At 36.4% G+C, this 20,349-nt stretch overlaps 1 protein-coding gene across 2 annotated transcripts; it reads left to right on the forward strand.

Moving 5' to 3' along the window:
- Positions 1-588: 588 nt before the first annotated feature.
- Positions 589-20,083, forward strand: LOC124248776 (aldo-keto reductase family 1 member C23). Of its 2 annotated transcripts, XR_006891140.1 has the most exons (10): positions 589-689; positions 2,678-2,845; positions 3,707-3,823; positions 5,117-5,194; positions 5,649-5,771; positions 8,383-8,489; positions 9,685-9,850; positions 18,275-18,357; positions 18,451-18,621; positions 19,826-20,083. XR_006891140.1 is itself a non-coding variant. In XM_046679240.1 (9 exons), the coding sequence occupies exons 1-9, from the start codon at positions 606-608 to the stop codon at positions 19,866-19,868; spliced, it is 969 nt and encodes a 322-aa protein (XP_046535196.1). In that variant the 5' UTR covers positions 589-605; the 3' UTR covers positions 19,869-20,078. The 2 variants fall into 2 exon arrangements, 1 of the variants encoding a protein (XP_046535196.1); XM_046679240.1 differs by lacking the exon at positions 18,451-18,621 and having other exon boundaries at positions 19,826-20,078.
- Positions 20,084-20,349: the final 266 nt, after the last annotated feature.

Below are 20,349 nucleotides of genomic sequence, written 5' to 3' on the forward strand. Positions count from 1 at the left end.
GAATCCTTGTTCAAATGGGTATATTCCTTTGATAAACCAAAGAAAGCAGAAACAAATTTTGCTGATGAGAAAAGTAAAGAGAAAAGAAAAAGGCAGGTTCTCTCATCACTTTCAAGTTTTAATTTTATATTGATAATAAACATTTTCAAAATGCTTGTTAAGGATTTCTCTAAATTGTGTGTGATTGTTTGTGTGTGTATGGCATAGGATAATTAATTGTTTGAAATTACGCATGATCCAGAAAAGGCTTCATCATGGCAAAAACAAAAGAGAGAGATTAACATCTGGAGGTTTATGGTCTACAATATGTTTAATAATTGTTCATCTAATCTCTTGTAATAATTTACTGATGTAAATAGATCCTGAAGGTAAAATTTACTGGTCACTATATAATAGTTAATTAAGATTCCTTTTTGATAAAATCAAACCAACAAGTTAACTGGTTCCAATTCTCTTCTCATACCATGGGTTACTGTTTTAACCTGACTCTTACAATCCATTTGATAAGAGTGGACTGTGGAATTGGGTGGCACCCTTCTCTTCTGTATATAAGCTACGGGAGCAGAAGAATAACAGATTCTACTTAGACAGAGAAGCAACAGATAATGGATCCCAAAGTTTGGCGTGTGGAACTAAATGACGGCCACTTCATTCCTGTACTGGGATTTGGCACTTATGCACCTTATGAGGTAACAATAGTGGTTTTTGGGTTGAGGATTTGAAAGAAAGTAGACCTAAAATGTGTTGAAGACTTTTTGTGTTGGCAAGTCCCTGAGTTCCTTTCTGACTCTGGGAGGCTCATTTGGTTCTTGAAACCAGGCTAGAACCATTCCTTCTACAAATAGACAAAGTAGTCAGTGTTCTTTCTGCATCAGAGTCTGAGTGTGTGGTCACCCACAGATTATTCTGTGTTTTCCTCCATTTTCCATCTATTTCCCAGGTTTTCATAATAGATAAGACTTTTCAGTCAAGAACACTGACTGTTAGCTGACTTGCTTTGAGGGTTATTACATAGGAATTGTTTCTCTGGATATTTCTGGAAATCAAAAAATCTTTCCTCTGACCAAGAAGATATGATCCAGAGAAATATTTGTGGTAAAAGGTCCCAGATATGAGGTGAATGACAAATGATTGGAGAAAGTTGCTGTTCTGTTGTGGGGTAACATGCTGAGTGACAGAAATTAAATAATCCATCTGTAGTTTACCTGGTACTTCTCCTACTGCTTGGGAATTTATCCTGAATGGAATAATATAACATCATTTGAGGGAATCAGCTACAGTCTCCCAGGTCAAGATTTCAATCCTTCATCTTTCTTATTAATTTAATTGAAACAAAAATGGAGATTTGGACTCTTCACAGAAGAGGGGGCAAAGTGGATGAGTCAGTAAACTGGAAGCCAGAGTTTGCCTTCCAAAGTTGGCTTTAGCCTATTTAATTGTACGACAAGGGTCTAGTACTTAAAAGTTGAATTTTGCATTCTCATCTAGAAAACAGAAGGAAATGTTCAAAGAGATGTTTTGGAGACCGATGACAGTGCTTGTGTACTTTGTAGTAGAAAGTGGGGTGAAGGGGAGGGAAGAGTCAAGGATACCACTGAAGATTCAACTTTGGCCAACCTCTGAGTGGCTCTACATCTAAGGACTGAGCACAACCAGCAGAGAGCAGTTAGAAGAAGTATCTACTTCCTAGCAACATCATTAAATAAAGAAAGCTTGTGAAATACTTAAAAAGCAATGGAATAATATTCAGACATAAAACAGATGGAAATCTTGCCATTTGAAATTAGACGGATGAACCTGGATAAAATTATGCTAAGTGAAATAAGACAGACACAGAAAGACAAATACTGCATGATCACACTTATATATGGAATTTAAAAAGTCAAACTCACAGAAGCAGAGAGTAGAGGAGTGGTGGCAAGGGGCTGGGGGAGACAGCAATTGTAGAAATGGGGAGATATTGGTCAAAGGGCACAAACTGTCCGTTATAAGATGAAGAACTTCTGGAGAAATAATGTTCAACATGGTGACCATAGTTAATGATAATCTATTTTGTTCTTCAGATTTGATAAGAGAATATCTTCTGTGATCTCAACACATAGACACAAAGTTAACTAAGAGATGTGATGGGTATTTTAATTAGCTTAATTGTGGTAATCATTTCACAATGCATAAGTGTATGAAAACATCAGACTGTACAGCGAAAATAGATAGTTTTTAAATTCACGCACAATTTTTATTTGGCATTTTCTGTTTGACAACACTGAAAGTAGGCACTTAGAAGTGATCACTTTGCTTTTGGAGATTTTATTCCATGTACATTTTCCCTTTGTTGATTTTGCTTAGTAACCTCTCACTATATAAATTGTACCCATGACTATAACTATATGCTGAGTCCTGTGATTTCTTTCAGCAAATCACTGAATCTGGGGCTGGTCTTGGCACGCTCAATGCTACTGATCAACCAGTGAGTGCCTGGGATTGAAGGAGTTCTCGGGATGCCCGCTTTGGTCAATTACCAGAAAAGACCCAGGCAAACTGCCACGGGTTCATCAATACACATGCAGGAATAACCAAAGACACAAGGATAAATTAATTCTTAGGAAGGTCAAAGTTGTGCCCTCGCTATCTGTCAGTCACATGGATATCCAACTACTACCTTTGGTTGCTCGTCTAGGTTCCTAAGAGCAAAGCTGTGGAGGCCACCAAATTAGCTATAGATGCTGGGTTCCGCCATATTGATTGTGCTCATTTGTACAACAATGAAAAGGAGGTTGGATTGGCTATCCGAAGCAAAATTGAAGATGGCACTGTGAAGAGAGAAGACATATTCTACACTTCAAAGGTGCTGTGTATTTGGTGGTGGTGGGGGGGGGTGTTTGCACAGGTGCGAACGTGATTGTGTGGCGATGACAATTGTATGCTACGACCTGTTGTTTGGTGAATTTTGCTTATTGGTACAACTTTGTTCCCACATATTCATGTATTAAAACTAGTGTCAAAAAATGATGATGGCTTCCTCATCATTGCTTGTTCAAAGTTTATGATTTTAATGGAAAATCACTTAACTTTTCTGAGCCTCAGACCACATCAGGGTGAGTTAGTGTGAAATATTGAAGCAGACACTACTGTGATTAGATTACAGCTTCCCTTATCATCCGGGTGACTTATTACAGTTTCTTAACATTCTGAATCTCACTTCTCATCTCCATCAATAACAGACAGCAATGTAAGAGGCGTTTTGTGTATTAAACAAGATATATCTGTTTCTATAGATATAAAGCTATAGATTGAATTGAGCCCAGCACATATTAATATGTTTGAAGCACCTTTTATCTAAAAGAGTATTGCTATTTGTTCTCCAGAGGATTGAATATTTTCAGAATTAGACTGTTTGTGAACTGCTTTGTAAACTCCATCAAAAAGCATTCAGATAATTGGCATGGTTATTATTTGATAACAGTTTTTATCTCTTGGTTCATTTCCTTCCATTGTTAGTAGAGGTACTAATGGTAAATCCAAACGAACAATAGAATATCTAGGAGTAAATCAGATCGAAAGGGAATACATGCAAGAAAAAAGTATTTTTCCTCTGTAGTTATCAGTTTCTGACAATAGAAAAATGTCTAATTATTAGGTGAAACAAGAAAAACAAAACTGATTGAAGTATTAATCCAATGCAACTTCCATTCTTTAACCTCTGCAGCTTTGGGCCACTTCTCTTCAACCGCAGTTGGTCCGGCCTGCCTTGGAAAGGTCTCTGAAAAATCTTCAATTGGACTATGTCGACCTCTATATTATTCATTTTCCTGTGGCTGTGAAGGTTGGCCATTTGCATGATCACATCTATTTTACTTCTTGTGTCAGAATGTTTTTCAGCTTGCATGGATGGTTGAAGTAATATTTTGCTTAGAATGATGTAAGGAGTATTACACCCGAGAAGAATCCCAAAAATAATAATTGCTGATCAGCGTTTTGTGTACATTTTTTGAATCATTAATTAGTTTTCCATGCCTCCAACATAAAAGAGTTCAACAATTTCAAAAACCCTGCTTCAAACACTTGAGGAAATAAAAATAGGAATGCCCAATGTACAGTCCTTATTATGACTCTTGAGTCTCTTGGGGATGTCAAAAATCCAGATTCAGACAGATGTAGTGAGTAATGAAAATGTCTTACGCTTTTGCATATGAGTTGATCTCCTAGTTCACCATTTCAAGTTGAAAGCAGACGTGATGATGTTCTCTTTGCATGGGTCTAAAACTAGTCACCTTCACAGGAGCTTAGGAGACCTAGGCTACACCACTGGCTATCTTCACAATGGAATTTTGTAGATTGCACTTAGCCATTATGGATTGTCTTATGTGGGATTCTTGATTTTAAGTTATAGAAATGTACTCAAGCCATCCTTTGCTGAAAAGTTTATTGGACTATGTAATGGGAAGTCTAAGCCATTGATAGATTTAAGGATTTGGAATAGTCTTCAGAAATGTTCCTTTTCCCTATCCTTTAACTTTTCATTATAATTGGTTTGCTTTATTTTTGTTGCAACATTTTCCATTGGTGACAAATATAGTCCTGGGGCATGTTCAAGGATCATGTTCATTAACATGTGAGAATGTCTCTCATCTTCCAGCATCAATATTAATGCTTAAAAGAACCTTAAGTGACCCTGTTTGGTTCATGTGCCTGCCCTTGGACCATTGAATTTTAAGACCCATAAGGAGCACTGATTGTCTAGCCTGGTTCAAAATTCTAACATGTTTTTCTGGAAATAAAGCCATGTAATTTACTGTCATTCTCAGCGTGAGGTGGCTTTTTGCTACAGGAAGGTATAGGGGCAGACAATGGTAGCATAAGTCACTGAGTCTCCTTTAGGACTTAGGAAATGACATTTAATAAAACATAATCAGCGTCAGAAATTAGTTGAAGCTTGTGTCCTAAAGACATTTCTTACAACTCCATATGAAAATCACGTTGCAAATATCAGTATCTAAAATGTTACACCACCTAACTCACAGAGGTTTAGTGTTCTGGCCCTAGATGTACCTGGTAGCATTGCTAAACGGGGAGAAATTATTTTGTGACATCACTAACACGGCTGCTTCTATTCCAGCCAGGGGAGGAACATCTTCCACAAGATGAAAAAGGAAAAGTAATATTTGACACAGTGGATCTCTGTGCCACGTGGGAGGTGAGCACTTGGAGGAGAGGACGTAGGGGAAATCAAGAGAGGGAAAATCTAGTTTCCCTTTCCACTTTTGAAGAATGGTCTATACCTTTGTATTCAGAAATTTATAAACTTTAAAAGAACAGGTGTGCTATCCTGGTTTCGAGGAAATCATTCCTGAAATGTTAATTGAGAGAAATGGAGCAGAATAATTTGGGACAGGAATGACAGGCATCTCTTTCCTTCTATTTGTAATACTCTTTCACATTTTTCTCAGAAGAAGACAGTAATTCTTATCCTTGCTGTCACTACATTCTTTCCTTGTTTAATTTACTACTTTTTTCTCTTCTCGTTAATGAAGCCAATTGGCTTCATTGTCATTTCTTGACGGTTATTCCTTTTTACATTTTTTTCTTGCATTTATTCTTGACCTATAAGCAATTGCACACGTGATTCCTCACCAACACTTCCTCCCCAGGCCATGGAGAAGTGTAAAGATGCAGGATTGACCAAGTCCATCGGAGTGTCCAACTTTAACCACAGGCAGCTGGAGATGATCCTGAACAAGCCAGGGCTCAAGCACAAGCCTGTGTGCAACCAGGTGAGCACCCTTGGATTACTCTCCCTTCTGTTCTTCATCTCTTTCTTCTTGCACTCTGCCAGATGTCTATTTGCTTCTCCCTCCTATTCACCCTACTTTTATGGAGCAGAAGATTCCAGAAAGCAGAGCCTCAGTGTTGATGGACATGCATAGAACCGATAATTGTATCTCTTTTTATAAAGTCTTAGTGAAAAAATGTAGTGAGACTTTAGTTTTAAATTTTCTATAAGAAATTTGGGAAGTAAAGGAGTTAATGGAGGGTTAGAATATTTACCCAGACCTTAGAGGGAAGGTCACATTTCCCTGAGCTGTAAATGATGATCACAGATTGGAGGCGTGAAAGTGATTTGCAAGGAATTGTGTGCAGGAAGGAAGTTCATGAAATCATGGAACTGGCAGTAAATAAGGAAAGAGTGAAAATAATGTGAAGTAGTTGTTAGGGGTTTGTATGGGGTTTGTATGTCTGAATCCTTCGTCTTGGCATTTCTGTGTTCAGGGGTCTTTGAATAGGAAGCATGGATAAAGGAAAACTCAATTGGAGACTAGGAACTCATCCAGGCTAGAGGCATGGTTTCTGGTGATACTAGTGGTGGACAAATTCAACACTCTGGAACATTTACAGGAATATAGAGCATACCTTGTTATTTACTCAGTCTTAGTCTTGTTTTCCTCATCGATTTTTACCCTCAAATGAACCGTTCATATACCTTATTCTGTATCTGTTTCTGTGCTCTTACCATTTTTGTCCATTTGTATTTTACTAGTGTAAGAACACTTAACATGAGAAACATGAGATCTACCCTCTTATCGGATTTTGAAGTATACAATACAACACAATATAATCTTGTTAACTATGGGGACTTACACAGTACATCTGTAGAATTTACTCATTATGCATAATTGAGACTCCATGGCCACAGCGAACAACTCGAGACTTCTCTCTCCTCTCCACCTCTGGCAACCACAGTTCTCTCTGATTCTATGAGTTTGACTAATTAAGATTCCTCATATAAATGGCATCATGTAGTACTTGTCCTTCTGTCAATGTCTTAGTTCATTTGTCATACTCTCCTCAAGGGATAACTTGCAGTCAAGAAGTTATCATCTTCTGCTGAAACATGTGGCTTATAAAATTCGACATTTTGACATATAGTGATATAGCACTTCTGATTTTCAATTATAAATGTGAAAACATTCATGTAATTCTAACATTAGTTTTACTCTCAATTTTTAGTATGAATTGAATAAAATGAATGCATAAAATTATGAATATTATTATGAATATTCAGATATTAAGAGAAGTTGAGTGTGATAGAAAACATTCATCTTTTCCCTCCTCTAATCAAAATTTTTAACATTTTACCACATTGCCAAATATAACTCTGTATATATATATATATAATCTATCATTCAATCCATATTCAAACTTCCCTATGGTTTTCCAATGGCTTTTGTATGTCATTTATAATCAGGAGCCAATTTTGGACCATATTTTACTTTCATTCATGGTTAATGAGCTTTCTTCACCAAGAACGGTCACTCAACACCTCTTTTACCATGACTTCCGGACGGTTTTTGTTGAATATTCTGGATTTATCCAATTGTTATCTTGTGATATTAACTAACTTGTTTCTCTAGTCCCAGTTTCTATAAAAGTAGAAGTTAGATCTGAATGCCTTATTGCACTAAGGTTAGACATTTATGGCAAGACAATGTCCTTTGTATGCTGTGCCCCTCAAATTGCACTCTGGTAGGAAGCCTGTCATGACAAGTTGTCCCACTGTGAAAGATGATAGTATTTTTGTCTTGGTTAAGCTGGGTGTAGCCAGGCATTTTCTTTGTAAATATTTTCTCCTTTGAAATTATCTAGCAATCTGTCCAGTGATGATTATACCAGTGGAAGACATAAGGCACCCAAGTTTTCACATAATGGTTGAGTAGCGATCAATGATTTTACCCTGAATTAGTTATTTCATTGGGATTTGTAAATAATTTTCTTCCATTTTAAGTATTATTTTATAATTTTTTTACCTGGCACTTGATCATAAACAGGAAATTCCCTCAGCTCGCTCCCTCACTCTCTCTGTCTCTCTCATCACTGTGTGCTCATGGATTTTTATTTACTCTATGTGTTATAATTGCTTTTAGTCATTTTATTCCCTTTGATGCTCAAACCTAGCATATGTCATCATTTGAATCCCCATCAACCTGGTTCTTTTGTCCTTTATACATCTTTTCACAAGTCTTTGAATAATTTCTTGCTTTCTGGCACTGTTTGTTGTCCAAGGCTCTAACATTTCTTTTTGTATCCCGGATCTAGAATTAGCCATGGCTTCTTGTATTATACCATGGTACTGAGTAACCAAGATCTCCATAGAGTTGCTTGTTCCCAGGCATGTCATGCTTTTCCTATTTTTTTTTTTACCCTTTTATGGAACAGAGATATAATATTTATTTTTAAAAAACTCATTACTTGATGTAGATATTTCCAGTTTAAATTTAATAATACACGGTTTTTTATTCAGCTTCCTTTTTACTTTTAGTCTTTCTGTTTTATTTTAATATTGTCATTTCATATACTCTGACACTCTTCTATCTTGGTATTCTGCAGGTGGAATGTCACCCTTATCTCAACCAGAGCAAACTGTTGGATTTCTGCAAGTCAAAAGACATTGTCCTGGTTGCCTACAGTGCTTTGGGAAGCCAACGTGAACAATGGTAATGAAGAGAACACTAAAACACTATTTTTGATGAAATAGATTTAATGATACCCTACTTGGTTTTATGAAATTAACTCTTATTCAGTTTCATGGAGAAAGGGGGGTTTTGGAAGAAATTCTTCTCCTTTATCACACCAACACCCTGCCAATTCTTTACCATTATATGTGACTGCTAATCAATACCAATTGCCTGCATTAACATCTATATATAATCCAAAAATTGAGACAAAAGTTATAAGCTTAAGTCATAATTTATGTATTTAATAACTAATTAATCTATTTCTAGTAATATACTCTCTAAGCTTCACTTAATTTATGTCTAAAATCAGAATAGTAACATATAACTCCCAGGGGCTGGCCTGGTGACATGCTGCTTAATTTCACATATTCTGCTTTTGTGGCACAGGGACCACAGCTTCAGATCCCAGGCACAGACCTACACAACACTCATCAGACCATGCTGTGGCAGCAACCCACACATAAAAAATAAAGGAAGATTGGCACAGATGTTAGCCCAGGGACAGTCTTCCTCAAGCAAAAAGAGGAAAATTGGAAATTTATGTCAGCTCAGGGCCAATCTTTTTCCTCACACAAACACAGGAATATATATATATTATATATACAATTTCATATATAAATAACACCCAGGTTCATCATGAGATAAAAAATTATAATCTGAAACATTTTTGCATCATTCTCTAGAACTATCACACACTATGAGTAATGATGAAAGGAGTAGTTATCATTTGGGGACTACTCAACTTTTATCAATATCTTAGAAAAGTTAAAATAAAAACTATCCTATACTTTCCCTTTCTCTTTCTCCTTTCGTGCCCTTGTTCTGACTTTGAGGACCATGACCAGAGAAGAAAGACAGCCACTGAGAAGTAGTAAGAAAAAATTCATGATTGGCAGCATTGGTCTGAACTCAAGCATGCATCAAAATGACATGGAGGGATTTGAAAACACAGAATGCTAGGTGCTACACCTTAAATTCTGAATCAGCTGGTCTTGGATGCAGCCATGGAATTTGCCTTCCTAACAAGTTCCCAGATGCTAGTGATGCTTCTGGTCCCTGGACCACATTTTGAGAAGCATTGGTCTAGAGTGGACCTACTCAGTATGTTTTGGAAGTCTTCTAACCAACTGAGGACTGAGTCTCAGGTCTTTAATATTACTGCCTTTCCTTCCAGGATAGACCAGAGCTCCCCAGTTCTCTTGGATGATCCAGTTCTTTGTGCCATGGCAAAAAAGTATGAGAAAACTCCAGCACTGATTGCCCTTCGGTACCAGCTACAACGCGGGGTGGTGGTCCTGGCCAAGAGTTACAGTGAGAAGCGGATCAAAGAGAATGTGCAGGTGATGAGTGAGATTGTGGGCATAGGGCTCCAAAACTTTTTGTAAGGCTCTCATTACAGCTTTGGGCCCAGATGAATTACCTGTTATTCTCCACGCATGTGTGCCTTATGTATATTCCAGTTTTCTCCTGCCGTTGCCACAGTGAGAGATTGAACAGAAAACAGAGATTATATTTCCAGCATGAAGTGTGCAATGTAGTCTTTAGCCCTGTGGAAGTAAATCTCATTGTTTTCATCCTAAAATGAGGGAAATGGACCATGTGATTTTCTTTTCCTATTTCAGCTTCAATAACAAAATACCACAGAGTGTGTGTCTTATGAACAACAGAAATTTATTTCTCACAGTTGCAGATGCTGGAAGTCTGAGATCAAGGTGCCAATGTGGTTGGATGAGGGCTTTCTTCCTGGATCACATTTCTCATTGTATCTTAACATGGTAGAAAGGGTATGGGATCTCTTTCTGGTCTCTTTTATGAACGCATTGATTGCATTCAAGAGGGCTCCCCTGTCAAGACGTAATTAACCCTCAAAAGACCTACTTTCTAATTGTACCACAGTAGAGGTTAGTTTTCCAACATATGATTTTGGAGACATGCAATCATCAGAAGGTAGCGGTGATCTTCAGTCTCCAAATCACTGTGGTTTTAGTTTGCATTTCCTTGCATAATAATGTAGCTTCATTTTCATGTATTTATTCTCCCTGAGTTTCTACTTTTGAGAAGTGCCCATTCAAGTCTTTGTCCATTTTTATTAAGGTGTCATTCATTTTATTTATGTGTAGGGAGAACTTTAGCTATAGCTGCATAACAAACTATCCCCAATTTAGAATTTTAATACAAAAGCTGTTTACTTAGCTCATGACTGTGTGCTTTGACAATTAGTCTAGGCTCAAATAAGCAGTTTTCTTGGCTGGGTTCTCTCATATATTTGCAGTTAAATGTCAAGTAACTCTGCAGCTCTGCTTTAGGAGGTTTTCTGGCTGTCGTCAGTGGTGTTTAAACTCTATTCTTTATAACTTTTCACACAATTGGCTAGACCATAGACAACTATCCTGTTCTTCATCTCATCACAGTGGCAGGATCTCAAGGCAGCGAGTAGGTCCTTGCAGCGTCTTTTCATGTGTAGTCATAGAATGGTCTCACCACTGCTTCTGGCAAATTTTATTGGCCAGTACAACATACGGGCCAGGCCAGATTCAAAGGTTAGAGAATCTTGCAAAGGTGCTTTTGTATTCTCATTCAAATTTGGGTCTCTAATATACTTGGATTTGTTTTTTTAATATGATGTTAAAATGGACCCAAATATATATATATGTTTAAATGGAAATCCAAATGTCCATATTTTCCCACAGATTTTTATTATTTTCTCTGTCATATTATCCAATGACCTTCAGTCTATTTCAGGCTTCTGTCTTCTATTCAACTACTTAATTTTCTCTACCATTGCATTATCGTGGAAAATGTCTTATTTTTCAGAATTTTAAAAATTCTTCTTTATTCCTTTTTCTTCTTTCAGAATTTTTTTTTTGCTATTCTTGACTAGTTCTTCTTTTTTAAGATTTTTTTATTTGAGTTCATAATAGTTTATACATCATTGTGAAATTTCAGTTGTGCATTATTTCTTGTCTGTCACCACATAGGTGATCCCTTCCAACCCATCCGTCCAACCCCCACCCCCATTCCCCTGATAAGCACTGAACTGTTTTCTTTGTTCATGTGCTTGTTTGTATTCCACATATAAATGAAATCAACTGACATTTGTCTTTCTCAGTCTGGCTTATTTCAGTAAGAATAATTCCCTCCAAGTCTTTCCATGTAGTTGCAAATGGGATGAATTTTTCCTTTTTCCTGTCTGAATGTTAATCCATTGTCTGTGTATACCACATCTTCTTTATCCAATCATCATTCGATGGGCACTTGGATAGCTTCCATATCTTGGCTATTGTGATTAGTGCTGCGATGAACAAAGGAGTACATATGTTACTTTGGATTGTGAGATTTCAAGTTGTTTGGGTAAATACCCAGTAGGTGGATAGCTAGGTCATATGGTAGTTCTGTTTTTCATTTTTTGAGGAATCTCCTTACTATTTTCCATAGTGGCTGCACCAGTTTGCATTTCCACTAGCAGTGTATGAGGGTTCCCTTCTCTTCACTCCCTTCATTCCCACATTTGTTATTTTTAGTCTTAGTGATTATAGCTGTTTTAAGAGGCATAAGGTGGTATCTTAGTGTAGTTTTGATTTGCATTTCCCTGATGATTAGTGATGTTGAACATCTTTTCGTGTGTTTGTTGGCCATCTGTATATCTTCTTTGTAAAAATGCCTGTTCATATTCTTTGCCCATTTTTTGATCAGGCTGTTTGTTTTTTTGTTGTTCAGTTGTGTGAGTTCCTTAAATATTATGGAGATTAATCCCTTATCAGATATGTGATTTGCAAAAATTTTCTCCCAGTTGGTGGATTCTCTTTTGATTTTGATCCTAGTTTCTTTTGTCTTGCAGAAGCTCTTTAGTTTGATGAGCTCCCAACTATTTATTTTTTCCTTTGTTTCCCTTGATGAGAAGACGTGATATGTGAAAAGATCCTATTAAATTCAATATCAAAGAGTGTACTACCTATGTTATCTTTCAGGACTTTCATGGTTTCAGGACTTATCTTCAAGTCTTTGATCCATTTTGAGTTTATTTTTGTGTATAGCATGATAATAGTCTATCTTCATTCTTTTTCCTGTGGCTGTCCAGTTTTCCCAACACCATTTACTGAAGAGAATATCTGTTCTCCATTGTACTTTCCTAGCACCTTCTTCAAAGATTAGCTGTCGGTAGATATGCAGTTTTATTTCTGGCCTTTAAATTCTGTTCCATTGATCTGTGTGCCTGTTTTTGTACCAGTGCCATGCTATTTTGATCACTATGGCTTTGTACTACTTTTGAAGTCAGGGATTGTGAAGCCTACAGTTTTGTTCTTTTTTCTCAGGATTGCTTCACCAACTTCAGGTCTTTGGTTGCCCCATATGGATTTTAGGATTCTTTGTTCTATTTCCATGAAGAATGTCATTGGGATTATGATTGGGATTGCATTGAATCTGTAAATTGCTCTGGGTTCTATGGATATTTTAACTTTTTACTCTTCCAATCCATGTGTGTGGAATCTCTGTTCATCTTTTTTCTTGATTATCTATTTCTTTCAGTAATGTCTCATAGTTTTCATTGTATAAGTCCTTTGCCTCCTTAGTTAAACTTATTCCTAGGTACTTTATTCCTTTTTTTAAATTTTTTTGCCCATTCTAAATTTAATCGCATTCCAGAGTTCTCTTTCGGTAAGTTTGTTATTAGTGTACAGAAATGCAACTGAATTTTGTACATTGATTTTGTACCCCACAATTTAACTGTAGTTGTTAATTATTTCTAATAGTTTTCTGATGGATTCTTTAAGGTTTCCTATATATAAGACCATGTGGTCTGCAAACAGTGAGAGCTTCACTTCTTCACTCCCTATTTGGATTTCTTTTGTTCCTTCCTCTTGCCTAATTGCTCTGGCCAAAAGATCCAGTACTATGGTGAATAAGAGCGGTGATAGCTGGCATTCTTGTCTTACGCTCACAAGGATGGCGTTCAGTTTTTCCCCATTGAGTATGATGCTGGCTGTGGGTTGTTCATATATGGCCTTCAGTATGTTGAGGTAATTTCCTTCTATCCAAATTTTGTTAAGAGTTTTTTATTATAAATGGCTGTTAGATCTTGTCAAATGCTTTCTCTGAATCTATTGAGATGATTGTGTGGTTTTTATTCCTTATTTTGTTAATGTGGTGTATCACATTGATTGATTTGAAGATGTTGAACCATCTCTGTGTCCCTGGAATAAATCCCACTTGGTCATGATGTATGATGTTTTTGATATATTGCCCTATTCTGGTTTCAAAAATTTTTTTAGGATATTTACATCGATGTTCATGAGTGATATTGGCCTGAAGTTTTCCTTTTTCATGTTGTCCTTGTCAGGCTTTGGTATCAGAGTGATGTTGGGCTTGTAGAATGTGTTATTAAGTGTTCCATCTTCCCTAATTTTGGGGAATAGCTTGAGAAGGATAGGCATTAAATCCTCTCTGAAAGTTTGGTAGAATTCCCCAGGGAAGACATCTGGTCCTGGGCTTTTATTCTGTGGGATGTTTTTGATTACTGTTTCAATCTCTTTACTTGTGATTGGGCTATTCAAATTCTCTATTTCTTCTTGACTCAACTGCGGGAGGTTGTAAGAGTCTAAGAATTTATCCATTCCCTCTAGATGGTCCATTTTGCTGGCACGTAATTTTTCTTATAATCCGTTGTATTTCTGTGGTATCAGTTACTTCTCTTTCATTTCTAATTTTATTTATCTGAGCTTTCTCTCTTTCTTTCTTTGGAAGACTGGCTAGGGGTCTGTCAATTTTCTTTATCTTCTTAAAGAGCCAGCTCTTGGTTTCCTTGATCCTTTCTACTGTCTTTTTTTGTTTTAATACCATTCATTTCTGCTCTGATTTTTATTATTTCACTCCTTCTGCTGCCTTTGGTCTTTCTTTGTTCTTCTTTTTCTAATTCAATTACGTGTAGTTTCAGAATGATTTTTGGTTTTTTTTCTTGTTGATTAAGGTGAGCCTCTATGTGATGAATTTCCCTCTTAATATGGCTTTTGCTGCATCCCATATCAATTGGTATATTACATTTTCATTTTCATTTGCCTCCAGATATTTTTTGATTTCTCCTTTAATTTCTTCAGTCTTCCAGTGGTTGTTCCATAGCATGCTACTGCATCTCCACATCTTTGTTCTTTTCTTATCTTTTATTTTGTAGTTAATTTACAGCTTTAAAACATTGTGATCCAATATATGATTATTATTTCAATATTCTTAAATTTATTGATGCTTGCCTTGTCTTCCAATATATTGTCTATCCTTGAGCATATTCCATGCGCACTTGAGAAGAATGTGTATTCTACTATTTTGGATGGAGTCTTCAATATATGTCTATTAAGTTCATTTGTTATAGCTTTTCATTTAATTCCATTGTTTCTTTGTTGATTTTCTGTCTGGATGATCTATCCATTGGTGTGAGTGGAGTATTGAGGCACCCTACTGTTATTGTGTTATTATCAGTGACTTCTTTTAAGTTTCTTAATAATTACTTTATGCATTTTGGTGCCCCTCTGTTGGGTGCATAGACACTTATAAGTGTCATTTCTTCTTAATGGAATGTCCCTTTGATCAATATATACTGCCCTTCTTTGGCTTTACCTGTCTTATCTTGAAGTCTGTTTTGTCTGATATAAATATTTGCAACATAGGATTTCTTTTGTTTACCATTAGCTTGTAGTATCCTCTTCCTTCCCTTCAATTTGAACCTGTGTTTGTCATGGAAGCTGAGATGTGTTTCCTGGAGGCAGCATATTTTTGGGTCTTGTTCTTTAATCCATCTCACCACTCTGTGTCTTTTTATTGGAGAATTCAATCCATTTTCATTTACGGTGATATGCCTATATGGGGGCTTAATGCTGCCATTTTATCCCTCATTTTCAGGTTCTTCTGCCTTTCCTTTTTTTCTCATCCTTTGTATTTTGGTCTATCAATCGAGTTATGTAGTTTTTTATGTTGTGTTTATTTGTTGTCTTCTTATTTATTATTTGTGTCTCTGTTCTGCTTTTTTGTTTTGTGATTACCCTGAGCTTTGTATTCAAGATCTTGTGGATAAGATAGTCCCTTTTCTGATGGCTTCTAATTTACGTAGAGTAATAGATTCAGTCCCTTTCCTCATGTCCTTTTAAGTTATTTTTCTCATATCTAATTCCATCTTGTGTTATGAGTTTGTGTTTAAAATGACAAGATTATCTCTGTTTCTGGTGTTTTCCTTCCCTCTGTTTTTAATGCTATACTTGAGTAATTGCTATCCTGCTCTGATTCTGTCTACCTATTTAACTCCTGAGTCTGTGCTTTGTAACCACTTTGTCCCCCTCCACTTTTTTTTTATCAGGTATGAGGGCTTTCTGGAGGATTGTTTTAGAAGGAGGGGCCTCATGGTTATGAACTCCATTAGCTTATGTTTGTCTGGGAAAGTTTTGATTTTTCCTTCATATTGGAAGGATATTTTCACTGGATGGCATATTCTTGGCTGAATGTTTTTGTACTTTAATGACTTGAATATGTCATTCCAGTCTCTCCTAGCCTGTAATGTTTCTGCAGAGACATCTACTGAAAGCCTGATGGGGGTTCCTTTGTAGGTTATTTTCTTCTGCTTTGCTGCCCTTTGTATTCTTTGTCATTCAGTTTTGCCAGTTTCACTACTATATACCTTGCAGTAGGTCTTTTTATGTTCATGTATTTAGGAGATCTGGCAGCCTCTTCCACATGGATTTCCTTCCCTATGTTTTGGAAGTTATCTGCTATAATTTTTTGAACAAGCTTTCTACTCCATTCTCCTTCTCTTCTCCTTCTTGAATACCTATAATTCTTCGGTCACATTTCCTAATTGAGTCAGGCATTTCTCAGACTGTCTTCATTTCTTTTTAGTCTTAGTTCTCTCTCCTCCTCTATCTGGAGGATTTTGACATGTCCATCTTCCATTATACTGATACTCTCCTTTATGGTGTCTGCTAGAGCATTTAGGGAATCCATATTTTATTTTGTTTCTTCTATCGTGTCATTCTTTTCTAATATTTCTGATTGATTTTTCTTTGTAGTTTCAATCTCTTTTGTGAAGTAGCTCCTGAATTTGTTGAATTGTTTCTCTACATTCTCTTTTAGCTCATTGAGTTTTTTGATGATAGTTGTTTTGAATCCTTTGTGATTTACATCACATATTTCTGTATCATCAGGATTGATTTTTGGGTACTTGTCAGGTTTTCTTTGGTCTGGAGATCTAATATAGTGTTTCCTATTGATAGAGGAGGTAGCTCGGTTCCTACGCATCCTGGCTTTATTAGGTTGCACCTATGGCCTATCATCAATATGTGGGTGTGAAGAGCCACTTATTTTGAGTCCTCTACCTTCAGCCAAATGCCAGGGACTTGAGCCAGTGTTAGATGTGTGAGGAGAGGGGCACTTTCTCCTGTGTGCTCCTGGTGTTTTCGCCCTCTGCTTTCTTGGGGTGATGGCATGATAAGGACATCCTCCATGAAAACTTTTGCCACTGTAAAAAGCTTCCCTCTAGGCTGCAAGGGCCATTGGGAGTCCTTGAATCCTGTGAAGAAATGGCCCCTCTCCCCTTCCTTCCTTTTAGGAGACCCTCCGTGGTCCCAATCACAGTTTTTAAGGGAGAGAGCAAAGATTTCTCTAAATACACTCCACTCTCTCCAAGGGGGGCTCCAGCCTCTCTGCCCTCCATTGTATGACTCCCTAGATCTCTCTGACATTTTTTGTGTTGTGTTGGATGTTGTCTGTTGGAGTAGGGATTTTTTGTGGTATATCAGAGGTGAAAGATTTCTGAGAGACCACACTCCACCATCATGTTGACGTAACTCAACTAGTTCTTTAATGTCAAATACAGTATCACTTATCAATGTTTGCAAAAAATAAAAGTATAAGTCTCCTGTTCATATTGCACTGTGCCATTTGCACAATCCTTTTGTTAGATTTATTCAAAGATAAGAGGTAAATTAGATACCCTTTTGATAGCTTTTTCCTAACTTTTTATTTTGAAGATTTTCAAATGTACAGGAAAGTTGAAAGAGTAATTGCAATAAATGCATTACTTAAATTCATCAATTGTTATATCAATGACATTTTGCATACTATCTATCAATTGATTGACTTGTCCATCTCTTAATTTATCCCTCCAACTACTCTATCTATTGCTATCTTGGAATATTATTATGGATTGATGAGTTTACTTGTTTCAACATATTAGCTCTTATAGACACTCTTTTTGGTGTTGAAAGTATCCCCCATTTAGATAATGAAATCCTCCTCAAGCCACTTACTGTGTCCTTTGAATATGACATCATTAGTATTTCAAAAATTATTGGTTTAAATAAACTTGAAAAAATTTTTCACATCCTGACTTCATTTATGGGATTTAGAAATCTACCTGTATTCATCAAAATTACTAAATTATGTGTTTTATTTTTAAAATTTATTTCTAGATTCTTCTTGATTTGCTAGGTTCATTACCCTGTCTCTGAATAATGTCAACTTTGATACTTCAGCTTTTTTATAAGATCTCCTTTTGTCTGTTGTCTTGTGCAGTTTTAATATACTATATCAAGGGATGGATTTCTATGTAATATTTGCTTGATATATATTACCACTTGAGTATTTTTATGACGTCTTTAAAAACTTTTGAAAACTTCTAAGACATTTTGAATTTTGCCTCTATACCATTCAATCTGATTTATTTGGATTTTCTGGATGGGCATGTATGAAATCTAAAAGTTCTAAAAATGTTTCTACTTCTGTAATAGGTTTTTGGATTCCAGTTGACTTCAGAGGACATGAAAGTCTTAGATGGCCTAAACCAAAATGTTCGATATTTTACTTTAGAAATGTAAGTGACTTTGGTAAACAGCTGGGCTCAATTCATTTTCTGATAGTATGTTGTTGTTAAAGTGTATGTTGTTAAAATTTATCTCAATACCAGGAGGACAGAGGCCAGTTTGAGACAGAGATGAGACAGGTACTTTCTGGAATCTCATCCTAGACTCACGCCAGAACTTTTTTCACTGACAACAGCAGGGTGAATGGATCAGGGTCAGCTTGAACTTATACACATATGTCCTGCCCTCATCACTCCAAGGATCTTTCCAAGAAGGTAGATATTGCTGAATCTACATCTTCCATGTATGCCTACCATTTCTACAACAATCCAGTGGACATACACTGTGGATATCACCAGTGTAGCCTAATTCAATGTTTCCAAAACTGTGTTTCTCATCTTCTTCTCCCAACTTCTCAATTCTTTATCAGATTAAAAGATTCTCCATAAAGTTTGTGGTCCATGCCAGAAATGCCCATCAGTCCCATATGGTGTCTTCATGAGATCCTGCTAAGTATATGTCCTTCACAAGTTTCCAAATTTCTACATTCTTTTTCAATGAATGTTTATTCAGGACCAAAATAATGCATTTCCCTCCAGAAGAGCTAGTCTTGTGGGATCAGTAAGAATTCTTGGTTAAAATTTTTTGAAATATGAAGATCTCGATGAAGAAGACAAAGCTTTTAAGAAGAGAGATTTAAACCATTAGGAATGTGTGGAGGCAAAGCCACCATTGTTGGAGAGTATTTTTAGCCAACAAAACATCTGACTATTACTTCATGCTCTTTGAGAAAAGACCTTCGGCATAATTGAGGGAAAGAGTGGGTACATTCTCTATGCCTGTGAGAATGTTAAAAAGAAACCATTATATTTCTATTACTTTCTATTTTGACCTGTTACTGAATAAAGACCTCTACACTGTACAGTAAGCTCCTTGGAGATGGGACCCAATCTTTGTGTGAAACTCTTTAGATTTATGAATATAACTTGGCATGTTTCCTGTGGTGGATACCTAGTAAATAATTAATAAATTTTAAAAATTGAAGTGAAGTTTTATTCAGTAACCTGTGTCACCCTCAAGTATTTATCAGTTCTGAGCATATATCTGGACACGTGTTGTTCAAAACAAGCCAGAACCACTCTTTTCTCCCACTAAGGATTTCCAACAAGAAAGGACAAGTGATCTGTTACTTTCTTGATAGAAGTAGCTAGGGAAAAGGAGGTATTTGAATTTTTGATTCTGCTTCATCCGTGTATTAATATCTCAGCAGGGAATATAATTTGAATATTTTAATTATTTTTATTATTATTTAATTATTATGAAGTCATGTTTGTGAAAGAAAGAAAGGCAGACTCCATGCCCAGCCAGAAAATAAAATGTTTAACTTTACCCTAATGACAGCTTCATAGAAATCACTTCTGTACCACTGTAGAAACAGAGTCAATGAATCCATGCATGCATTGTTTTTTCTCATTTTAGGTTTGCTGGCCACCCTGAGTATCCATTTTCTGATGATTATTAACTTGGAGGCCTTTGTTCTGACCTCCACTAGAAGCCCTGTGTGTGGATAGTGAGGCAAGAAACGTCTCAGATGTTGGGAACTATATACATCAGCATGAATTTCATCCACGTTATTTACAAATGCATACTCACCAAGATTTACGTCCATAGATCAGGAAAGAAAGTCACTCAATATTTGTCACATCCTGTAACAATTAAAAATTTTCCCCACAAATATTTTTCCTATTCCAGTCTCTGTTTTGTATATTTTCTTTCCTTCTGACTCATTAGAGCCAAAAAATGATTTACCTAGAATTTCTGTGTGTGCTTCTTGGTGGAATGGGATACAATAACTATTTTATAGACACTTCTGGAGAGGACTGGGTAGAGTTTTCATTCCCTAGGGAAGTAATAGTTAGCAGTTATTTATCAGTCAGTGTTCCTTTGGGTATTCAAGGAACAAGAGGACACATTCCATACAGCCTGGATGGTGACAAACATAT

The sequence above is a fragment of the Equus quagga genome, chromosome 12 (genome assembly GCF_021613505.1).
Source record: "Equus quagga isolate Etosha38 chromosome 12, UCLA_HA_Equagga_1.0, whole genome shotgun sequence".
NCBI lineage: Eukaryota > Metazoa > Chordata > Mammalia > Perissodactyla > Equidae > Equus > Equus quagga.